General features: G+C 42.6%; 1 protein-coding gene across 8 annotated transcripts in view; it reads left to right on the forward strand.

Moving 5' to 3' along the window:
* The window catches only part of CNTRL (centriolin), a 36,854-nt gene extending 27,491 nt beyond the window's left edge, over nt 1-9,363 (forward strand). For 6 of the 8 annotated variants that reach the window (XM_037399623.1, XM_037399625.1, XM_037399627.1 and 3 more), the window contains 12 exons: nt 537-652; nt 1,717-1,934; nt 2,355-2,512; nt 2,722-2,795; nt 3,497-3,685; nt 4,639-4,864; nt 5,169-5,374; nt 5,661-5,780; nt 6,950-7,219; nt 7,329-7,391; nt 7,979-8,182; nt 8,497-9,363. In XM_037399623.1, the coding sequence (XP_037255520.1) occupies nt 537-652; nt 1,717-1,934; nt 2,355-2,512; nt 2,722-2,795; nt 3,497-3,685; nt 4,639-4,864; nt 5,169-5,374; nt 5,661-5,780; nt 6,950-7,219; nt 7,329-7,391; nt 7,979-8,182; nt 8,497-8,580 (1,928 nt within the window). In that variant the 3' untranslated portion in view covers nt 8,581-9,363. Of the gene's footprint in view, nt 1-536; nt 653-1,716; nt 1,935-2,354; nt 2,513-2,721; nt 2,796-3,496; nt 3,686-4,638; nt 4,865-5,168; nt 5,375-5,660; nt 5,781-6,949; nt 7,220-7,328; nt 7,392-7,978; nt 8,183-8,496 lie in introns of those variants that run through there. The other 2 variants (XM_037399626.1, XM_037399629.1) reach the window with 2 other exon arrangements.
* Nucleotides 9,364-9,930: the final 567 nt, after the last annotated feature.

Here is a 9,930-nt window from a genome sequence, read left to right on the forward strand (position 1 = left end):
TGCTCTGTGCTGCTTTGTGTTTGGGGTGGGGGTTTTTCATGCCGGAGAGAAATGTGAACGAATCCATTGCCCGGACTGATCTGTTAAGCTCACACTTGAGCACTGTATGGTTAGGAGACATTAGCTAATTGTGCTGCATTCACAGCAGAATTAAACATCAGGGTGTGTGGGGAAATGGAGGAACCTCCTTTGAGACAGTTAACATCCTGTCAGACTGTGGGAAGTATAAGCAGTGGCAGTTTGCAACTTCTGTACTTTATCTGAAATGCCTTATTTCACTGTTTATCAGTCAGATATTCTGTCCCAGACTAACTCTCCAGGGAGCCGGCAGAGCAGGGTACCTAGGGACCTGCAAAACTTGCTGGTAGAACAGGACATAGTACCTGGTGTGTCTCACACAGCGGTTGAAAACGTGAAGAGTTTTTACAAGGGTGATATCAGTATAGTGTCTTTTAATTTTCCTTGGTGACTTTTTTTTGCAGACAGAATATATTTGAGGTGCTTGTAGTAATGTTTTGTTTATTTCACCTTACTAGAACTGAAACATGTTCTGGAAATGCTGGAGCTTGAAAATAATGAACTTCAAGGTTTGAAACTACAACATGCCCAAAAGGTCAATGAGCTAGAAAAGACTCAGGCTGCAGTTCTAGAAGTAAGTATTTCTTCTGTAGCTAATACAGTAACTGGAAAAATAGATCTGCATGTTCTGTGGTTCTGTTCAGATCTGGGTAGCAGAGTCTCTACACTTTCAAATCAGTTTCTATTCTGATTTCAGCTTATCCAGCAAAGTCTTAAGTCTGCTTAGGCCTTTTAAAATAAGGGGACTTTTTTGGTGCCTGTAAGGGAGAGAGGGCAAAAAGACAGAAGGCTCTTCTGTGGCTGTAGAACCATGAATACTGTTTTCTTAGCATTAGCTTCCAGAGTCTGTCTTTTTTTTTTTTTATCTGGATTCTGTGTTCTTCCTTGCAAACAGTAAGTATGGAAGACAGTTTTCTAACTCAGCTGGATGATCTTCTCTACCATGAAAAAGCTATGTCAGCTAGTCTCTTTTTGATGAATACAGACAGACATTCGGCTTTGCTGCCAGAGGGCAGAGGGATCAGCAGCATCCCTTTGGCAGTCTCGAGGTAGCTACAGGATTGTTAAGTTAGTCCCGGATAGCCCTGCTTTACGCAGTTGTGCAGTTCCAGAAAATCTAATGTGTTTGCTAAGAGAGAGCTTTTATAAGCGTGTATAAGCAGACTTTACCTCTTCTCTTTTTACTCTTTCTGTGAAGGACAGGGAAAAGAAGGGACTGGCCAATAAACTTGACCCCTTTCTATTACTGTGATCTGTTAAAGTGATCACCTTACTACATTACCTGAGCATCTCACAGCACTTAAAAGTGGTCATTCTCTCAAAATCCCTGTGATGAAGGGATGTGCCATTCATATGGAGGGGGTAGAAATGGTGGTTAAACAAGATGGAACAAAGAATAGCCCCCCTATCTTCCAGTCCTCACGCTCATATTCATCCCAACCTTCATCATAAACACACAAATTAATCTGGCACTTTAAGCACTTATCCCTGTTACAATACAGCAGTTACAGAGGGTACTCTAGCCTGTGTATGATCTCTGTGAATGGAAGGGTTTTAAACTGCTGCAGCTGAAGATGTTAATGCTTGTTCTACTTCTTGACCATATAAATGTGGTGTTCGCAATATCTTCTGTTGTAGGAGAAGTTAAAATTGGACAACATTCAGAGATTATTTCAGTGTCAGCAAGGGGAAGTAGATTGGCAGGAGCAACTACTACAGAAAAAACATGAGGAAAACGAACGTCTGGTTTCTCAAGCACGCACTCTGCAAAGCAATATTGAGTCTTTGGATAAAGAAAAAGAAAAACTTGAAGATGACTGTCAGAGTTTGGAAAAGAAGTTCTCACAAACCAGAAGGTGGGGGGGGAACATGTGGGGGGTTTTTTTCTGCAAAGATCAGAAGGGCTGGGAAGTGCCTTGAATATCTGTTTATCCTAATTAAAAATACAGCTATAACTTTGAGAAGCCCAATTATACAGAGTATGCTGTTTCTTATATCCTGTGGCGGTTTTATTTTAACCATGTCTCCAGCAGGCTTACAGAAAATACTCAGCGATGGAGCTGATGAATGCAACAGCATTTATTGTATCATGGCAATGCAGTGAGAAATGTTATGAAAAGCGAAATGTTAAGTCTTGGAATGGGACAGCTGTCCTGCTCTTATGACTACTAGGTAGCATCCCCTTGAGCTGAGAGAACTTTTACTGAAATGCAGCTGTTTTCTAGTCCTCACCAAGTACTTCCAACAAACCAAGAATATGTATTTGCATTTTACAGAGACTTAACTGCTATTGAAGATGCGAGAAGAGCCGCCTTGTCCAATGTAGAAAAAATGGAACTGGATGTTAAAAACCTGCAGCAGGAGGTAGATCTACTGAGCAAACAAAAAAAGTCACTGGATGGAGGCATTATTGTTGTACAGAAAGATCTTCAAGGTAAAGATAAATTTTTGGGTTTAACCTGTATTACATTTTAAGAGAAATTGTGTTAAAAGACACGCTATACTGTATGACATCAGATATCCAATAAATTCAAATGTTCAGATATTTACAGGCAAAAAAAGTACTTAACAGGTCAAAAAGATGGAAACTTTCAAATTTTTTTCAAATTGCTGATTGAAAATCTCTGCCAATTATTTTCCTAGAAAAAAAGGAAGAACTAGAAACACTGAAAGGAGAATTAGATCACTCCAGGCAACAGCTTCAACTAGTAGAACAGGTTAGTTTTAGTGAAGTACCTACTTGTTTTCACATAGTGGGTAGGATCATTGCGCAGAAACGAGGGGTGTCATTTATTACAACAGTTGCAGTCCATCACCTGTTTTTCACCTAGGCACACTAGCTCAACGTCAGAGCCTTGCACAGCTAATAAACAATGGTGAGTTTATTGCCATGTTTGTGCTGAGTTTGGAGTGATTTGGACTACAGTGGGTACCAAACCAAATTTCTCTTCTGGGTTTTCTGTTTGCGTGGCAGCTGTGACAACTCTCATAGTCAGATCATTTGTGCCAATTGGGAGTGTGTGGCTTTGCTTTGGTTTTGGTTGTTTGCTTTGGTGGAGATTCAGGTTTTGTGGATTTTTTTTTAGTTTTGAATTCATCTTCTTCCTAGAAAAACAATCCAGACCCTGGTTTATTGTTTTTAGGAAGAAGATACTCTTCTTTATTAAAAAAAAAAAAAAAAACCACCAACAAAACAAACAAAAAACCCAACACAAAACCCAAAACAAAACAGCATCTTTTGGCTCTTCATCTGATGGTTCCTGTTGTGTTAATTCACTCGGTGGCTAGCTTAAATGGACGGTGATCTTCAGTGTGATTTGGAGTGTTCAGTTACATTCTTTCAAATGCCAGCCTTTTAGCCAGAGCTGTTACTCTTACCCACTAGTTATGTCACTCGATTTTGTATTTTATATTGCAGGATTTGAAAGATAATACAAGGCGTCAGGATGAGTTGGTTAGAGAGCAGGCAACCCTGAAAGAAGATATCCTAGAGTATTTAAGGAAATGTAAGGATTGCCAAGAGAGACAGAAAAAGAGGGAGAACAAACTGCAGCAGCTCCAGGAAGAGATTGAAGAGAAAGAAACAGAGCTAGCCGAACAAGAAGCGGTAATGAGCCTGCCAGCTTCCCTCACTTTCTCTTGACCTAAAAAATAACGCAGGTCAAAAAGTTTTGGGTGCAAGTTTACAAATAATATACCAGTGCTTTAAGAAACATCGGGCCTCATTTTTAGAGGAACAGCAGTAAACAAAAAGCTTCAACATTCAGTTATGTTTTAGTGAAAACTAATGTGTAGCACAACAAAGTACTGCGTCTTCCTCCCTGGCAGGGTCATCTTATACTGAACTGGTAACAAAACTGCTGTAAAGTCAGCAGTGAGCACAAGAAGGGCTAACGTAGTGGCAGGCCCTGTGCTGCAGTGTTGTGTCTGGGCTGCTGGTGTAGCTGATGTGGGTGAGGAGATGGACTGGTACAGATCATTCTCTATAATGCTGGTCTGTCAGCTGCCAAGATAATAGCAGCTGGACATAGTTCAGAGAACTTCTTCCCATGCTGTTGGTTTCTTTTGGGAGATAAGCACACTATGTAGAGTACCTGAAATGATATAATGGATTGCAAATGAAATCAAAGCTTAACTCCAGCTGCATTCCACAATTCCAAAACCAAGCAGAAAAAAATCCAGGATGTTTCATCCTGGAGTTTTCTTCTGACTTTGAGTGGATCGTTATTGGCCGCTAGCTTTTGTTCTCTTCTACAGTATTTCTGTGCAAAGCCCATCGGCTGTTCATAAAAATTAGGGCTTAATCATATATTCCTGTAGTAAAATTAACTTAGGTCGGCTGAGCAGTTTCAACAAAGTGTTACCTAAAAGAAAAACCGAGGGAGCTGTACCAAAAGTGAGGGACAAGAAAAACTGATAAAACTTTTTTTGTCAGTAGGGAGTGTTAGACTACAATTCTTTACAGTTTATGCTGCTTTATCTTCTATACTGTTTTCTGGTGATCGTGTTCTCATTGAGTTGGTACTAGCTACAGTTTGAAGCGGTGGGGTTTTTTGGCAGATTCTTCATCGCCTCAAGCAAAAGTCAGAGCATGAAGGAAAAAACCTGAAAAAATATACTGCTAAAGTGAAAGATGAGAAAATACGATTGGAAAAGGAGCTAACAGATCAACAGAAGAAACTGGAGCAGACAATAGCAAAAGTAAGGCTGGCAGAAGAAGACCTCAGTAAGCTGGAAAAGGAGAATTCCCAATGTGCACCACTTGAAGAAACTGTCAGAAAAAGCAGTAAGTCATTGCACAAATCAGTGGTTTCCATCTGTGTTCTAAGTCTAATGAAACAAACATTTTTCTGTGAATCTCACTTGGTTGCTAATACAGCACGTGGATTGACTCTAGATCCTTAAATTGACTTGTGCAAAACAGAAATTCTGAAGCCAGCTGGTGTTCTGTCCCCTTCTCACCTGGCATCAGTGTTTTACACCATTGTGCAGCAGATGATGTGTTTGAAAAACTTGTAATGTGTATGAAATATGCCAGGGTACGTATGTTTCTGATAATCAGGATTGTTGTTAAAAAATGTTAATTACAGGACATCAGCTCTCAGAAAAAGAATTACAATTACAACAAAAAAACAGCGAAATACAGGCTCTTCAGAAAGAACTGGAAGTCTCCAAGTCTGAGCTAAACCATCTCCAAGATCAGATAGCATCAGAGAAGAAAAAAGCAGAAAAACAAATTCTGAGTCTGAAAGAAGCAATGAAAATGCAAAGTATGCAGCTGGAAAGAAAACTGCATGTAAGTCCTGGCTAAGGGGAGAATGTTTGGGCATTTAGGTTATTTTTAAATGGCAACATGATAGAACACCCATTTTTATCTTAGGAGGAACCAAGTAATGCATTAACTTTGTGACTAGACTGAACCTGAAGCAACCAAACTTCGGTTTTTCTAGCTTGTACTGCAGAACACGTCTAGTTATTCCTATTTAACGCTGCCTGTTTTTACCTTTTAACTTGAAGAAATTGTGTTATGTGAATTCTCTTGGATGCTCAGGGTAAAAGTCAATCTTGCTGCATTTTCCTAGGATCAAACCCATAAAAACAGCTGTTTGCAGAGTGATATAACGACTGCTGAACAAGTAGCGTGCAATCACCATGAGCAAGCCAAGCACCTTAAGGACCTTGACCAGGTCCAGCAGCCCCAGGTATGCCTGCGTAGCTGAACGTGGGGGGGCTGAGGGAAAGCAGTGTCTTCCAGACGAGTTTAATATTGTACTGGTTTTGAATCTCCTCCTGTCTGTTGTATCACAATCAGAAACAGACCTACTTAAAATGATTGTGTGATTTTTATTTTTTTATTATTATCATTATTGTTTCCCCACATCTGGGAAAGGTTAAGCTTTGCGAACAGTCAGTAGGATCAGGCAGTTTGGTAATCCAAGTTTAAAAATGGAACAAAACAACCCCAGCCAGTCAGCCCTGCGCAGAGTTCTCAGTGTAGGGCTGCCAAGCTCTAAAGTGCTATTTCATGATTCAGACCCTGAAGGCCACAGCAGAGTGGCCCAGCTGCAGGGCTGCCTTCCTGTCACGTGGGGAGAACTGCAGGCACTGCTCTGGTCAGTTCAAACGCATCAGCCCTTCTCGACCAGTAAAATGATGCTTCAAAAAGGGACTGCTCTTCGGAGGTGGGCTGAGCGTGGAGGGGCTAGTCTTAGCTACTCATTAAGAGTAATTGGATTTGGACGCTCCCAAGTTACACAGCAATTGCACTGTAATGTTTGCTGTCAGCTCAATTTAGGCAATGCTGCGGTCTAGGATTCAGACTCTGGCTCCTGTTTAGGTTAAGATTTGGTAATACAAACTTGGCATGACTAGAGTCATAATTTATGCAAACCACTAAGTGTTATCGATATTCAAAACTACTCCGTGGGCACTTAACAACTTGCTATTGCCCACCTGAGCCAGCATTTGATACTTGCTTTAAATTAAAAGGTGATTTCACACTGTCTGACTGCTCCCAGTCCTTTGATAAATTGGTTTTAAGCCCTTTAAAAATTGGGTCCTTCAGAGAATGATGTTAGCAACTGGAAAGTGTTCAAGGAAGACTGCACAAGATCAGAGTACGAATGGGTTTGTTATCAAGTTGTGTCCTGGTAACTTCAGTGCCTTTGTTACCATCTGAGGGGCTTCACAGGTGAAGTTAATGTCAGAATTAGGGCTGCATCTGTTCAGAGGTTTTGTGACTTCCGATTGTACTAGTTGAAATCTAGACACTTCTGAAAGAAGCCTTGTTCAGTTATAGAGGGAAGTCCCTCTGGATTGATGATGCATTTGTAACCTGATGGCAGAGTGGTGAGACTGTTACATGATGTAGGTTAAAACTCGAGAAGACTTGGAAAAGAGACAAAGGGAAACAGAGAATGCAGCAACGCTGCTTAACCTGGAGGCTGAAGATGAAATTAGGATGGGGTTGAAATCTTCAAGCCTGTCTTCAGAACTGCTGGAAGATACAGAAGCATCTTCTGAAGTAAAGGGAAGTCTGCACTGTGAATCTGATCACTTAAAGACTGATCCCTTTGCTGCTGCTAAAGAAAGACTCCTCTCATCGGAAGAAAAGTTGAAATTTTCGCAAGCCATCTTAATGGTAAAATGCTTTCACAAAGTAGCTGCTCCTAGTGCCGCAGCTGAGCATGGCGGTATTGGTACCTTTGGTTTAACGCTCCCTTGCTGAGTTGTGCTTTTGTTTCCAAAAGGATGAACAATGGCGTGGAGAGGCTCTCCGAGAAAAACTGCAGCACTGCGAAGATTGGCTGAAGGTGGCACGTGGCTCCTTGGTTGCGCTAAAACAGCTGTTGGGTCCCTTCTAAAATGAATCTGAACGACCCAGGAGCGCGGGGATCTTGCTCCAGCTCCGGTGTATTCACTCTGTACCCTACTGCTACAGAGTGTTTGGGGGGGGGGGGGACACAACAATAAAAGAAAGCCTAGCAGCTGCATGCTGCATCAAGATGAATTATTTTAATTAATTGGGGTTTTGAGTATTCCAGCAAAATTCCCTCATTTATATTGTACTACGGTATGTTGCAATATGACCAGTTAGGGCTTGGGAGCATCCATGATCGCTCTTAAGTACAGGTGCTGGCCGACTTTCATTAAATGTACTTGTTGTGCTTTCTTCAGGCATGTAATGAATGATAAAGGCCATAGAAATGGGGCTTATTTCTGGCTTGGGAGGAGGCGAGCTAGTTAAAAATAATTTGTAAAACCGTTGCCATCTGCCTGTGGTTTGAGACTCTTTTAACATTGCATCCCTTGTGTGTTGACTTCAAGGTCATCAGATGTCTTAAATACGGTCTTGAAAATTACACTAGCTGGATATAAATAGAACTAATGATTTATTTAGGCTCAGCTCCGGCAGTCCATGTCCAAGCAAGCAGACGTATTATTCAGAGGAAAGCAGCAAACAGAAGGCACCCTGCACAGCTTGAAGCGACAGGTTGATGCGCTGGATGACCTCGTCAGCAGCACTTCTTCAGACCCACTGGTTCTAGCCCATAGCTCGAGTCTGTTCTCTCTTCGTCACACTCTGAATTTAACCAAAACTCAGGTAACAGCCTGTGTACAGGAACTCTGGGTTTGTTTTAATAATATTTAGCTCACTGGTAGTCTGTTACAGCATCTGCTCGCCATCTTAGAGCCACAGCAGGGTGGTGGGAGGTGGGGTGCTCATCCTGTGTCCACTTAGTTACTGTGGCAGCAGTGAACTTGTTTGAAAAGTGTAAGTTTTCCTCAGCGTTGTCTGTTGTTGGTTTTTAATCTTACCTTTTATTCTTTGAAATCCAGATATTTTTTTTCTTCTGAAGATTAATGTGTCCCTGCTAATTGAAGACGTTACTAGTACAGCCTTACTCCTTTTTCTAGGCTACTCTGACAAGATTTGCACACAGGCCGGCTGGTGTCTCGGTGGTGTCGCAGGTAGTGCAGATGACGCGTTCTGGCTCGTGAGGAGTTCCTCGGTGAGGCCCAGAGGTGAGAGCTGCCTTCAGTCCTGGTGGAGGCTGGCGCTGGCCCAGGGGCAGGCGTGCTCTCACACCGTGCTGCCCCTTTCCCGTGATGGCGCTCCCGCGGTTGGTGTCCTCATGCCTGATACACACCTATGAGCCAAAAGAGTATTTTCAAGCAGATGGCGGGTGAGAGCTGCTTGTACATTCGGATGACATGGAGAAATTGCTGCTGCATTGATCAGCTTGGATGCTGAGCTAGTGCTATCCTTGATCCTTCAGGAACACTTCTCTGGTTTTAATAGACAGCCTATAGTCTAACTCAGTTGTACCTGGTTGTAATACTGGCCTGGTACTTAAGCATTCTTCTGTAATTAAGTTAAAAATAGATTTCTTCTCATGTATGGCAGCTGCTTAAGTAAAGCTTCTAGCAGCCTCAGAGCTGCTCCTAGGCAGGTGCGAGGCAGCAGGAGTTAAGCCAGGCCTGCGAGTGCTGCCCATGCCCCAGCAGTGCCTGACCCCCGGCCGCAGCTGCCACCCTCGGCCACTTCTACCTCACTGCTCACAAGCCTGGGCTAGGGAGGCACTGGCCACTACTCAGACAGCTCGCAGGGCCTGCTCTGTACTGTGATGTGTTTGTATGAGTAACTGAGCTTTATGTATGTAAGTTGGAGGTTGTTTATAAAAACTATTTTAAATGTGGATTTAAATGTTTAAAACAACTGTTTAATTTCAGTTTCTACTGCAAAGAAAACTTGATTATTAAAGACACAGAGCTGTCCATTTATTTGTTATCAAATGCATGGATGTTTTAAATACAATTATTTTTCAGTACTTCCTTGAAGTGTCAGTAGTTGACGCTTGCTTTCATCTGTGGGGGGTCAGGGACAACTTACACCAACAAAACACACTAAGGACACTTACACCTGCAGCGCTGGCAGTGCCCGCTCTGGCTCTGCCTTGCAGGGAGTGAAGCTCCTCCTACACTGCTGTGCCAGAGCTGTTGCTGGTGTCTGCCACCCATCCCGCACTGAAGATGTGGCTATAGGCAATGGCTTCATGAAGTTCCCAGCAAGTCTCTTAATTAGCAGTGGCAAAACAATGCTAGAGTGTGAGATGAGGTGAAAGCATGTGTCACCACAAGATGCAGAACCAGCACGTGATGGAACAGCACCTACAAACGTGGCTCAGGCATTGCTGTTGGGGGTATTATCACATAGTATGTTTTTTTTACAGCAAGAACAATTCAGTGTCCCACAAAAGGCTGGGCCAGGTGAGCTCCCGAGGCCCCTCCCAGCCTTGACTGTAATGGGGACTCCCCTCTCCAGCAGGGAGCCTCCCCAGCCCCCCCTTC

Source organism: Falco rusticolus, chromosome 9 (assembly GCF_015220075.1).
Source record: "Falco rusticolus isolate bFalRus1 chromosome 9, bFalRus1.pri, whole genome shotgun sequence".
NCBI classification, from domain to species: domain Eukaryota; kingdom Metazoa; phylum Chordata; class Aves; order Falconiformes; family Falconidae; genus Falco; species Falco rusticolus.